General features: G+C 54.6%; 1 protein-coding gene across 1 annotated transcript in view; it reads left to right on the forward strand.

The window, feature by feature from the left end:
- The window catches only part of LOC120381414 (zinc finger protein 850-like), a 376,174-nt gene that overhangs the window by 253,342 nt on the left and 109,341 nt on the right, over positions 1-13,491 (forward strand). Inside the window, exons 10-11 of the mRNA XM_039499601.1 lie at positions 2,288-3,425; positions 3,928-3,934. Of these exons, the coding sequence (XP_039355535.1) occupies positions 2,288-3,425; positions 3,928-3,934 (1,145 nt within the window). The remainder of the gene's footprint in view (positions 1-2,287; positions 3,426-3,927; positions 3,935-13,491) is intronic.

Raw genomic sequence — 13,491 nt, forward strand, 5'->3', positions numbered from 1 at the left:
TTGCCCCTCCACGCATGTTCCGAGCTAATAACCCATTCTCTGCCTGTGCCCTTTCACCTCTGGCTGGCAGAACAGTGCCCACAAGACATGAAACTGGGGCATTAAATCAGGTCAGGGTCAATGGGAGAATGTTTGGGGAAGAATCTTGTTCTCCCCATCTGCAGCAGCCACAAGCTGTCTTCCCTCCAGGCTCCTTGGATCTCTGAGCCGGTCCCTCCTGAGGCTGCATGGCCCAGTTCTTGTTTCTTACCTTCTCCTTTCCTGGAAGAATTAGGGGCTGTTGCTCCTGAATTTTAGTGCTTAATTCCCCAGCCTTCTCCACACGCTGGGGGAGTTTAATTCTCCCTCCCATTACACCTGAGTCGCTAGATTCCCTAATTCCCCAAAATGCGCTTTTGCGATGTCACAGTTCCGGGGTAACGTCATGGGGTCAGCACCCGCTTCTCGCAAGCGCCCCTCTAGTTTGGTGTGTCCACGGTCTTTAAACCAGTCCCAGACCTGCCATTGGGCCATACCCACAGGACGTCTTCCCTTCGTCTGTTTTGGCCCAAGCCTTCAGCTGGGCCCCCTGACAGTTCAGTGCCCTTCTGGGGATTTACGGATGTCCAATTGTAGGCCCTGCCCCGGTGGCCTCTTGGGAGGGACCCAGGCCCACCCAGTCCTCCGGGTCCCTTCACCAATGTCTTATCCCGAGCTCAGGATTCTTCTAAGCTCAGGCCAGTAGCCAGCCAGGAGTTCTTCCTTGCTCCCCTGGTCTCTACTATCCCTGGGCCATCCACAATACTGCAGCTCCCTCGTCCAGCCACGCTCCTCCAAGGAACTGCACTCTTTCTGGCTCTGTAGCTGCTTTTTGTAGGGCCTTCCTGGGCCCTGATTGGCTGCTTCCCCTGCAGCCACTCTAGCCTGCTTGGAGGACCTCTCCACTGCTCCTTACCTGGGACGGGTGTGTCAGGACCCTGAGGCCTTCAGCAGGGGGCCTCTGGGCCTAGTCTCCCCCATCACAGGTAGCTACACATTTCACCTGTCTCCGTGGTCTGCTCAATGGATGCCCTCTCCAGCAATTCTGGATATGAAACATGATTCCAGAAATGAAGAGTCATTTTGGGGGGAAAAAATGCAGTAAAAGCGGCAATTTCCAGAGAACTCTGGCCCAAGTCATAACATTAAATACAATAGTCTCAGGATATAAGCCTGCGTTCATGAGATCGGTCACTCTGCCTTCACATAGTTCACTCTGCTGGTGGGTTCCACCCCTTCCCCCATTCTGTGTCTGTCTTGTCATTCAGATTGAAAATTCATCAGGGCCTGGGCCAGCTACTATTCTCTGTTTGTACTTGTCCTAGCACAATGGGGACCCGCTGTTAGTTGGCCCTGAGGCACTAAGGTAATGAATATGATTTATAATAATAATAACTCTCCTGCCACTTGGAGCCAAGGAAGCTGGCCTTGGGATGTTACTGCTTAAAAATGAGCAGGGATTACAACCATGGAATATTCTTTGTGACGAGTATCCCACAAATTCCACTGACCTCCCTTCTTTTCTTTGCCTGGAGTAGGGTTTCCAATTTCCAAACCTGATGTGATCTCGCAGCTGGAACGAGGGGAAGAGCCGTGGGTCCCGGACCTCCAGGCCTCTGAGAAAGAAGTGCTCCCGAGAGCTGCCTGCACAGGTGAGGACTTGGTTAAACCAACTCAACTGCTTAGGAATGCAGGAAACATTTGGGGTGCCCTACAAAGACCTTGTGAGCTCTCCAAGCTCAGGATTGTTCCCTGCAGATGTGGAATCATTATGGCAGATGTCACTCATGGGTTCCCTCCTATTCTGACTGACAACTTGCAGCAGGTCCCTCCCCGATCTCACTTTCCCTTGAGTGTTCTGGTGAGATGTGGACCAAAACTGATCCCTTCCTCTCTCCTCTGGGGAAGGGTTTGGGGAAAATCAGCTCCTGAGAGGTTTGATCTCTCCCATACATATTTTGGTTTGTTCATCCCTTTTTCCGTTCCTCTCTCTGAGATTTCCTTTCTTTCCGGTGCAGGGAGTGACCTATGTCTGGATTCTCTCCATCTCCCATCAGGTGATGGGATGGTAAGTGAGAATAAGAAGGAGAAACCCCAGCAGGAAGATGCTCAGAAAGTAGAACCACATGGAACGTTATCAGGAAGATCCAAAAGGAATGTGTCCGGGCATTGTGCACTCCCAGAAAAAGCAAAAGTCTGTGAGACTCAGCAGAGGCCAGAGGAAAACTTCAGTAGCCACTCAGACCTTATTGGACATGAGAGGATTAACTTGGAAGAGACATGCTACACATGCCAGGAGTGCGGGAAAAGCTTCAAAGTGAATTTGGACCTTTTCACACATCAGAGAATCCACAGAGAAGAGAGACCTTACACCTGCTCTGAGTGCGGGAAAAGCTTCACTCAGAGCTCTGCCCTGATCACACATTGGAGAATCCACACAGGGGAGACGCCCTACACGTGCTCTGAGTGCGGGAAAAGCTTCAATCAGAGCTCACACCTTATCACACACAGGAGAATTCACACGGGAGAGACGCCCTACGGATGTTCGGAGTGCGGGAAAAGCTTCAGTCAGAGCTCTGCCCTTATCACACATCAGAGAATCCACACGGGGGAGACGCCCTACACGTGCTCCGAGTGTGGGAAAAGCTTCAATCGTAGCTCAGCCCTTATCAGACATCGGAGAATCCATACAGGAGAAACACCCTACACCTGCCCTGAGTGCGGGAAAAGCTTTGGTCATAGCTCTGCCCTGATCACACATCAGAGAACCCACACTGGAGAGACGCCCTATGTGTGTGCCGAGTGCGGGAAAAGCTTCAGTCAGAGTGCTAACCTTATTAGGCATCGGCGAATCCACACGGGAGAGACTCCCTACACGTGCCCGGAGTGCGGGAAACGCTTCAATCAGCGCTCAGCCCTTACCACGCATCAGAGAATCCACACTGGAGAGACCCCCTACATGTGCCCTGAGTGTGGGAAACGCTTCAGTTATAGCTCAGCCCTCATCACGCATCAGAGAATCCACACGGGGGAGACGCCCTACACGTGCCCCGAGTGCGGGAAAAGCTTCAATCGGAGCTCAAACCTTATCACACATCAGAGAATCCACACTGGCATGTCATCCTACAGATGTTCTGAGTGCGGGAAAAGCTTCAGCCACAGCTCAGCCCTTATTCGACACCGGAGAATCCACACGGGGGAGATGCCCTATACGTGCTCTGAGTGCGGGAAAAGCTTCAATCAGAGCTCAAACCTTATCACACATTGGCGAATCCACACCGGAGAGACACCTTATATGTGCTCGGAGTGCGGGAAAAGCTTCAGTCACAGCTCAGCCCTGGTCACACATCAGCGAATCCACACGGGGGAGACGCCCTACACGTGCTCTGAGTGCGGGAAAAGCTTCAGTCAGGGCTCAGCGCTTACTAGGCATCAGAAAAGCCACCTGACACAGAACTATAATAAATCCCTTCACTAGGACTAGCCAAAGATTTTTTTTTTTTAAATCACATTTGCTAATTCCTACATACTGATTTTTGTACTATCTTCACTGTGGTCTCTCAGCTCCCCCAGATGAGTTGCCTGCTTCTGCCTGTTGCAGCTCACCCTTCTTTGGGGTCAGTCCTGTGATCTTTTCTATCAACTCCTTTCCTTTGAGTCATAGGAGTGTGTGTCCCTCCAGCCAGGAATGTTCATCAGCTCCAGGTGGGGAGAGAGGTTTGATTCCCAACAAGCTACACTGAGGCAAAAACTACCTGTGCCTGACATCCGCTAGGGCTGCACATGGCGTTGGCTGCTCAAGTTAGTGATCTGGGTGTAAAAAGACAATTATAGTTGTAGGACAGATGCAGCCCAGGTGCAGGGGTTGCCATTAGCTTTCCCCGTGACCTGACCTAAACAAACCCTGAGCGTCACGGTTATACTGTTCCCCCATTTCTTAGTCGTTTATTTCTCCCTTTGGGGGGCAAATTGTCTCCTTCCCAGTTGCTCTGCTGTTGCTTTGGGTTGTGCTGCAGAGCAGATCTCTCTTCTACCATTTTCCTCGTTTGAAATATATTGAACTATAACAAAGAGCAGGAACAGGGCTAGAGGAAAATGTCATTTTTCCCTCTGAATCAGTCACCATCACTAGCCCTCCTCAGCCCAGCAGCTTTAGCTTCTGTGTCAACCACAACGAGGGGGGAGGGATAGCTCAGTGGTTTGAGCATTGGCCTGCTAAACCCAGGGTTGTGAGTTCAATCCTTGAGGGGGGCCATTTAGGGATCTGGGGCAAAAATTGGTCCTGCTAGTGAAGGCAGGGGGCTGGACTCAATGACCTTTCAAGGTCCCTTCCAGTTCTAGGAGATTGGTATATCTCCAATTATTATTTATTATTATCCTATTCACATGCTATCTTCCCACCTCCCACTCCACGTGATGCGGTGTTCTCTGCTCTCTGTGCTAGGTACTGCACTTCGATTCTCAGTCGGTCTCGTTGGGGTTGGGGATTCAAGTGTCACAGTCGGAGGGGAAACACAGGGTATTCATTCTGTGTTTCAAGTCCTGTTTTTATCTATTGGCAAAGCTGCTTCTGCCCTTTTCCTTGCTGCTTTGGGAGTTTTGTTTACAGGCAGGCTGGCTGGCTGTTTTCCCCTGTTATGATGATGGGAAATGTCTTGTAATAAGGTGATGCTGTGTGAAGCAGGTTTGAATACATCGGAGGAGAATGCAGGGCAAGATTCTGTTCTGATTTTGAGTCATTAGTTGTAACCTGCTCTGGAATTTCATTTTATATGAAACTGAAAGTGTCTTAATTACACCTGGAGGAATTCTGAGCCACTGTACACGTGCCGAATCCATGTCTAGCACAGGATTCCCGCAGGAGTATCGTACGCTTCTGGGTGTTGCAGGTTTCTCGCTTTCCTGAGCACCGTTTGGTTTCATAGTTGCATATTACTTTTATTTGGCAGCATGTCACTCAGATTTGTTTGGGACTTTGAGACAAGGGACCATTTGCTAAAACAGTAATTTCTTATGATATTTTTTTTCTTTCCCCCTCCCCTCCGTGATGCCCCGGGGGGAAGTTCAAGTGCCATTAGATTGGAATATTCTCTCCTGATAATCTGTTGGGCGTGCTACCAAGGGGACGGCAGCACTTTTACTTTCCATTCTGAAATGGTGAAAAACACCAAAGCACAAATTGTGGAAATAAATGCATATGATCACACTGCTGTTCAGTTGGTTAGGTCAATATTTTTTCTAAAGGGCTGGGAGGAGGATTCCCTAGTAAATGACTTGGAACTAGCTGAAATACCCATGTGTTTGGCTCCCAAAGCAGTTGTTACCCAGGCCCTGCAGGAGGTGGCTCCTGAAGAGATCTCCTTCCTAATCAGCTGCATGTTGCCTATTATTTGGGAAATACAATCCCAGCTAGGTAGGGATGGGAAAATGGATGATATTTCTGTTGAGCTCACCCTGGGATATACCCTGGCAAATGTGTAGAAAATGAAATCCCTGTTGAATGTGATATAGCTGCAGAAAGATACCTATTTTTAATAGAGACCTAACATTTGGTGTTTTACAGGGATTCTGAGCCGCACCTGAATTTAGTCCCTAATTAAAATCTGTGCCACTAGATTAAAGAAGGAAATGGGCATAGTTGGGGGAGTTGTACCTCACTATTTCAACTTCACATGCAGTGTTGATCGCAGTGAGCGCAGTTTCAAAGTCAAAACAGGAGTATGTCAGGGGCGTGTCGTGCCTGAAATACTCTTCAGTGTTGCCATCGGCTGGGTAATGCGGCGTACAACAGAAGACATGCCAAGAGGCATTAAATGGACACCCTTCTCATCCCTTGAAGATCTGGACTTCGCAGATGATCTCGCTCGCCTATCACATACCCAACACCATATACAAGAAAAAACAAATGGACTCGACACCTTCAGCCAGGAAATTGGACTGAAAATCAACCACAATAAGATGGATCTCATGACCTTTAATATTGCCTCAGCATCACCAGTACAGATAGACGATTATGTTCCCACCAACATAGAAAGAGTCACATACTTGGGTAGCACCATCAGCCAGGACGGTGGAACAAGCCAGGACATCCGGAATAAAATCAGTAAAGCCAGGAACGCCTTCAGGAGCTTAAATACAATCTGGAAATCATCAAAATACAACACCAAAACCAAACTCAAGATTTAACAGAGCTGAGTATTTTCAACACCACTTTATAGTGCCGAATGCAGGGGAATGAGAAAGCATGACATGTCCAAACTCTCTGCCTTCCATACAACCTGCCTCAGAAAAATCCTGCCCATCTTTTGGCCCAGAACAATCTCAAACTGAGATCTATTGACACAGTGCAGCCAAGAGGATCTGCGCACCATCATTGCCAGGAGGCGTTGGAGATAGATTGTCCATGTGCTTCGGAAGGAAACTGATTCCATCACCAGAACAGCAATAAGATGGACACCTGAAGGCAAGCGAAAATGAAGCTGCCCAAAAACACATCAAAGAGCTGTGGAAATTGAGCTGAAAAACCTGGGGCACAGCTTGGGAGCCATTGAAAGACTTGTCAGAAACAGACAGGAGTGGAGGAGCTTCCTTCAGAGCCATTCCATGCCCACGGGTCCCAATCTGGCTGCCTTGTTGGACAAGAAGCACTTCCATGCTGGCAAATGATGGTAGCCAATGAGGGAATGTATCAGATTCCAGGTTCAGACTGCAGGATACATGAATGCGGAGTCCAGAGTCTGTGGTTTTGTCTCTTCATTTTGCTCTAGCGTCTAATGCATTTGTATCGCTTCTCCTCCTGCTGCTACTTTGAAGGATTAGCAAGTGTGAAAATAGAGCACAGGTGGTTTTTCTCATGATGCAGCCTTCCCACGTCGTGTGAGACCCCTTCCCCCCACACTTCTGGGAGAAGCCCCAGGGAGAAATGAACTCACAGAAAAAGACGGTTACTCACCTGTAGTAACTGGTGTTCTTCGAGATGTGTTGCTCCAATCCATTCCAGTTAGGTGTGCGCGCCGCGCGTGCACGGCTTCTCCGGAACTTTTTCCCTAGCAACCCCGGCGGGCCGGCTGGGCGCCCCCTGGAGTGGCGCCGCTATGGCGCTAAATATATACCCCAGCCGGCCCGTCCGCTCCTCAGTTCCTTCTTGCCGGCTACTCCGACAGTGGGGAAGGAGGGCGGGTCTGGAATGGATTGGAGCAACACATCTCGAAGAACACCAGTTACTACAGGTGAGTAACCGTCTTTTCTTCTTCGAGTGATTGCTCCAATGCATTCCAGTTAGGTGAATCCCAAGCCTTACCTTAGGCGGTGGGGTCGGAGTGAGACGTTGCGGAGTGTAAAACCGCGGAGCCGAAGGCTGCGTCGTCTCTAGACTGCTGCACCAACGCGTAGTGGGAGGCGAAGGTGTGGACCGAAGACCAGGTAGCCGCTCTGCAGATGTCCTGGATGGGGACATGGCTCAGGAAGGCGGCGGACGAGGCTTGCGCTCTCGTAGAGTGAGCGGTGAGTCGGCATGGAGTCACGTGAGCTAGCTCGTAGCATGACCGGATGCATTGGGTCACCCAGGAGGCAATGCGTTGGGTAGAGACTGGCTCGCCTTTCATGCGATCAGCGACTGCGATGAAGAGCTGGGTGGAACGCCGAAAAGGCCTTGTCCGGTCGATGTAAAACGCCAGCGCGCTACGGACGTCGAGGGTGTGGAGCTGTTGCTCCCGGGGCGAAGCGTGGGGCTTCGGGAAGAAGACCGGGAGGAAGATGTCCTGATTAAGGTGGAAGGCCGAGACCACCTTTGGTAGGAAGGCCGGGTGAGGGCGAAGCTGCACCTTATCCGCGTGGAAGACGGTATAGGGAGGGCCCACCGTCAATGCTCTTAGCTCCGAGACTCTCCTTGCCGATGTTATGGCAACCAGGAAGGCCGTCTTATAGGAGAGGTAGAGTAGAGAACACGTGGCCATAGGCTCGAATGGAGGACCCGTGAGTCTGGCCAGGACGAGGTTCAGGTCCCAGGTCGGGGCAGGGCGACGGACCGGCGGGTACAAGCGGTCGAGGCCCTTCAGGAAGCGGGAGACCATCGGATTGGAAAAGATGGTCCGACCCTCCGCCGACGGACGAAAGGCGGACACCGCGGCGAGGTGGACTCTCAAAGAGGAAACCGCCAGACCCTGCTCCTTAAGGTACCATAGGTAGTCCAGGATGGTAGTGATGGGTACCACGAAAGGGTTGAGCCCCTGTTGGTCACACCAGAGCGAACCTCTTCCATTTTGCCATGTATGTAGTACGGGTGGAAGGCTTTCTACTTTCAAGCAGGACCTGCTGTACGGCTGCCGAACATCTCTCTCTGCGTGGTCAACCACGCAGGAACCAGGCTGTAAGATGGAGAGATTGCAGATTGGGGTGGAGGAGTCTGCCAAGTCCTGTGTGATGAGGTCCGCCACAATGGGAGGGTGATGGGCTCCCGAACGGAGAGCTCGAGCAGCAGGGTGTACCAATGCTGCGCGCCAGGCCGAGCCACGAGTATCATGGTGGCTCGATCCCTCCGAAGCTTCTGGAGCACTCTGTGCACTAGCGGAAACGGAGGGAAGGCATAGAGGAGATGAGCCTGCCACGGATAGAGGAAGGCGTCGGACAGAGATCCCGGCGAGTGCCCTCGGAACGAGCAGAACTGGAGACACTTCCTGTTCGCCCTGGAGGCGAAGAGGTCGACCCGGGGAAATCCCCACCTCTGGAAAATCGTGTGTACCACGTCGGGACGGAGGGACCACTCGTGGAGAGAAACGACCTGCTGAGGCGGTCGGCTAGCGTGTTCTGCACTCCCGGAAGAAAGGACGCTTCCAGGTGAATGGAGTGGGTCACGCAGAAGTCCCAGAGGAGGATCGCCTCCTTGCAGAGGGGGGACGAGCGAGCTCCGCCCTGCTTGTTCACATAGGCTAGAGCTGTTGTGTTGTCCGTGAATACTGTCACCCAGCGGCCTTGCAGGCTGGTCCGAAAGGCGTGACATGCAAAACGGATCGCCCGGAGCTCGCGGACATTGATGTGGAGAGCGAGCTCCTGGGGCGACCAGAGGCCTTGCGTGTGAAGGTCCCCCAGGTGAGCCCCCCAACCGAGCGCTGAGGCGTCCGTGGTCAGCGTCGCGGACGGACGAGGAGGGTGGAACGGTACTCCAGCGCAGACGATCTCTGGGTCGAGCCACCAGCGGAGGGACTCGAGGGTCGGTCTCGTGACCGTGACCACCATGTCGATGTGGTCGCGGTGCGGGCGGTACACCGACGCCAGCCACGACTGGAACGGACGGAGGTGGAGTCGCGCGTACGCGGTGACATATGTACACGATGCCATGTGACCGAGGAGGCGGAGGCATGACCGCACCGTCGTGGTCGGAAAGTTGACCAGCTCCCTGATGAGGGAGGCCATCGTCAGGTGCCGAGATCGCGCAGGCAGGCGCGCCCACCGAGGAGTCGAGGATCGCGCCAATGAATTCCACCGCTGTGCCGGGAGCAGGGTAGACTTCGGCATTGACAAGCAGACCGAGGTGTTGAAAGAGGGACAGGATTTCCGCCACCTGTCGCTGTACTAGCCCCTGCGACTGCCCCCGAATCAACCAGTCGTCCAGATAGGGGTAGACATGGATCTGGCGCCTGCGAAGGGCTGCTGCTACCACTGCCATGCACTTTGTAAACACCCTCGGTGCCGTGGCGAGTCCGAAGGGTAACACGGCGAACTGGTAGTGGTCTTTGTTGACTAGAAACCGAAGGAAGCGCCTGTGAGGGGGGTAAATTGCGACATGGAAGTAAGCGTCCTTCATGTCGAGGGCGGCAAACCAATCTCCCGGATCCAGAGAGGGAATGATGGTCCCCAAGGTGACCATGCGAAATTTGGGCTTGAGCAGGTATTTGTTCAGCTCGCGGAGGTCCAGAATAGGACGTAACCCTCCTTTCGCCTTGGGGATAAGGAAATAGCGGAATAGAATCCCTGCCCCGTCTGTCTGGAGGCACTACCTCTATGGCACCCACGCTCAGTAGAGTCTGGACCTCTTGCAGGAGGACTTGCTCGTGAGATGGGTCCCTGAAGAGGGACAGGGAGGGTGGGTGGGAAGGAGGGGGCGAAACAAATTGTAGACGGTATCCCGACTGGACAGTCTGAAGAACCCAGCTGTCCGATGTTATTCGGGACCACGCAGGACGAAAATAGGAGAGGCGGTTGGAAAACAAACGGGGAGGATCCGAGATGGAGAGTGATGGGCCGCCCCCGGGCGTCCCATCAAAAGGCCTGCTTGGACCCTTGCGGGCCCTTGGAAGAGGCCTGGGACTGGTTGCGACGGTTACCCGAAGGCCGCCGGTGATTTTGTCCCTGACGTCTAGACGTGTACGGACGGTAACGCTGCTGCGGGAAGGACCGAGGGGCCTGTTGCCGGAAAGACCTGCGTTGGAGCCGGGCGTGTGCATGCCAAGAGTTCGTATGGCGATACGCCCATCTTTCAAGGTCTGTATCCGCGAATCGGTCTTTTCGGAGAATAGGCCTTTCGTGTCAAATGGCAGGTCCTGCAGCGTGTACTGCACCTCTTGTGGGAGCGTAGAGGATTGCAGCCATGAGATGCGACGCATCGCCACCCCTGTCGCTATTGTCCGCGCCCCCGAGTCCGCCGGCCGAGGGCCGCCGTAATGGACGAGCGTGAGGACGTCTTTCCTCCTCGAGCATCGCTGAGAACTCCTGGCGGGAAGTTGTCGGCAGAAGTTCGTGTATTTTGCCAGGGATGTCAAGATGTCAAACACATACCTGGCCAGGAGGACCATTTGGTTAGCTATGCGCATCTGCAGTCCGCCCGCGCGACTTTACGGCCTAGCAGGTCCATCCTCCGAGCGCCCTGATTTGGGCGCGGCCGGTTGACCGTTCCGTTCACGGCCATTCACAGACTGCACGCAAGCGAGTCCGGGTTGGGCGAGTATAAGTACTCATAGCCCGTAGGGGGCTGAGTACTTCCGCTCTACCCCGCGCCGTGGGGTGGATGGACGCGGGTGTTTGCCAGAGCGTGGCCGCTTTCTTTTTTATGGTCTTCACAAAAGGCAGTGCCACGCGCACTGGAGTGTCCGAACCGACCACATTAGTTATGGGGTCCTCATCCTCCTGGACCTCTGCCACCGGAAGGCCCATGGCCGTCGCCACCCGACGGAGTAGTTCCTGGTGGGCCTTGAGGTCAATGGGGGGCGGGTCTTTAGCAGAAGTCCCAGCCACCGCTTCGTCCGGGGACGATGACGAGGACATTGCTTGGCCGATGGCCTCCACTGGAGGGGCCGTCAGAGGCGCCTCAGCCAGGTCAGGCTGGACGGGGGCCTGGTGGTCCCGCGGCATCGAGGGCTCGCGGGGAGGTGACCCCGGAGGGCGACTGATCGACGCTTCGGGCACCCGGCGCTCCGCGTCGATGTCTCGTGGGGGAAGCGGAATGCCTTGCGCTTCGTGATGACCCCAGGGCACCCAGAATCCCCACTGCTGAGCACCTTGCGGATGGTCGTGTGGGGTTGGCGGCAATGAGCCGGTGCCATCCGCGCCAGAGGCGACCGGCGCCGGACGACGGCCAGGGTGGGGCGGAGCCCGGCCGAGGCTTGCGGAATACTGCCGGATGGTCTGGAGGCCCGTGTCCGTCCGTCCGTACCGGAGGGAGACTCGACCAACGGCCACCGCGTGCCGGAGCTCGACCGTTCCGGGAGCTCGACCGAGCCGGACGGCGGTGCCGGAGCGGCTGCGGAGTTCCGTGTCGGAACGGTGCCGGACGGGACCTCCGCCGCGTCGACGCTGACGGTGATCGGGACCTTGACCGTGCCGGAGGCGACCGTACCGGATGACGATCGGTACCGGGACTGCGACCGGCGGCGGCGATGGCGAGCGGTACCGCGATGGGGAGCGGTGCCGAGATCTCGACCGCTGGACGGCGAGCGCGACGGTCCTAGAGCGCGAAGGGACCGAGTGTCGACCGTGCGCCGTGGCCCACAGACGGAGGTCGGACCATCTCGCCGGTTTTCCAGCCGACGGAACAGCCCGCACCGGCGGTGCCGGGGCCGAGGCTCGTGCCTCTACGAGCTGAATTAGCTCGCGGCGCGGAGTACGTCTCGCGCCGCCGCAGCCTTGGCTCAACTCCGACGGCACCGGGAGCGCGGGCGGTACCGACTCGACGGACCTGGCGGAGTCAACGCCCAGTGTCTGCCTTGCGCGCGGTCACCACTGGGCGCCGGCGGCACAAGCACTTTAGCTGAGTCCTCAGCACGGGACTTAGCTATGGCTTTGGCGAAGCCCACGCTTCCTCGCCGGCGAGTGAGCGGTGCCGGTCTTCGCGCCGGGTGGGGCCTGCGGGACTCGGTACCGGGCGCCCGGTGCCGCTGGTGCGCTCTGAACCGAGGAGGTCTCGGTGCCGCGTCGCTGGTGCCGCCGGTTGGAGCGACGCTTCCATAAGTATCTGCTTAAGCCTGTGGTCCCGCTTTGCGTGTCCGTGGCTTAAAAGCAGAACAGATAACGACTTGTCGGGTGCGATGTCCTTCTCCGAGGCAACGGAGGCAAGCGCCGTGTGGATCTCCAACGGGCATAGGCTTTTGGCACACAGCGCAGGGCTTGAATCCCGGTGCCCTGGGCATGAGCCCGCACCGGGGAGGGAAAAGGGGGGGAAGCCCCCCTTAACCAACTACTATCTAGAACAACTATACTAAGACAACTATAAGAACTGAAACACTAACTATACAACTAACTATATATATACAAAAAACGAAGAGTGAAGGCTAGGGTGGTGGAGGGCAGAGAGCACTCCACAGTTCCGACCGGCCGTCACGGGCGGTAAGAAGGAACTGAGGAGCGGACGGGCCGGCTGGGGTATATATTTAGCGCCATAGCGGCGCCACTCCAGGGGGCGCCCAGCCGGCCCGCCGGGGTTGCTAGGGGAAAAAGTTCCGGAGAAGCCGTGCACGCGCGGCGCGCACACCTAACTGGAATGCATTGGAGCAATCACTCGAAGAAGAACGTGACCTCGCTGGGTAAGGAGTCCTGTCCCCTGGGTTATTAGAAGCTATGGGGTCTCTGAAGAACCTGAGCAGTAATAACTTTATACCTTTATTCGTCATCCAAGTTTTGACAAGTTTCCTTGTCCCCCCCTTTTTTGCCTCATCTCCCACCCACTAGTATAATTTTTGGACATTTGCCTTTTTGGTGCCATCAGTCATTTGAAAATTGCATTGAATGTATCCTCATTGGCTACATTAATGGCTACATTATTCACTGTAGCTTTCATGCCTGTTCCTCATTTTAAGAGGAAAATACGTCACCTGTAGAATTCTAAATTGAGTGAATAGGTGTGTGACTCATGCCTGGCTTGTGTGACAGTCAGATGAGCTCCTCTTTTGATAAGAGAGCGAATAATGTTCCCATTCAGGACCCCACGGGTGAAGGGAGAACAGAGCCGTGGGAGGGGAGGAGAAGGGGGGAGTAGATAATTCT

Source organism: Mauremys reevesii, linkage group 14 (assembly GCF_016161935.1).
Source record: "Mauremys reevesii isolate NIE-2019 linkage group 14, ASM1616193v1, whole genome shotgun sequence".
NCBI lineage: Eukaryota > Metazoa > Chordata > Testudines > Geoemydidae > Mauremys > Mauremys reevesii.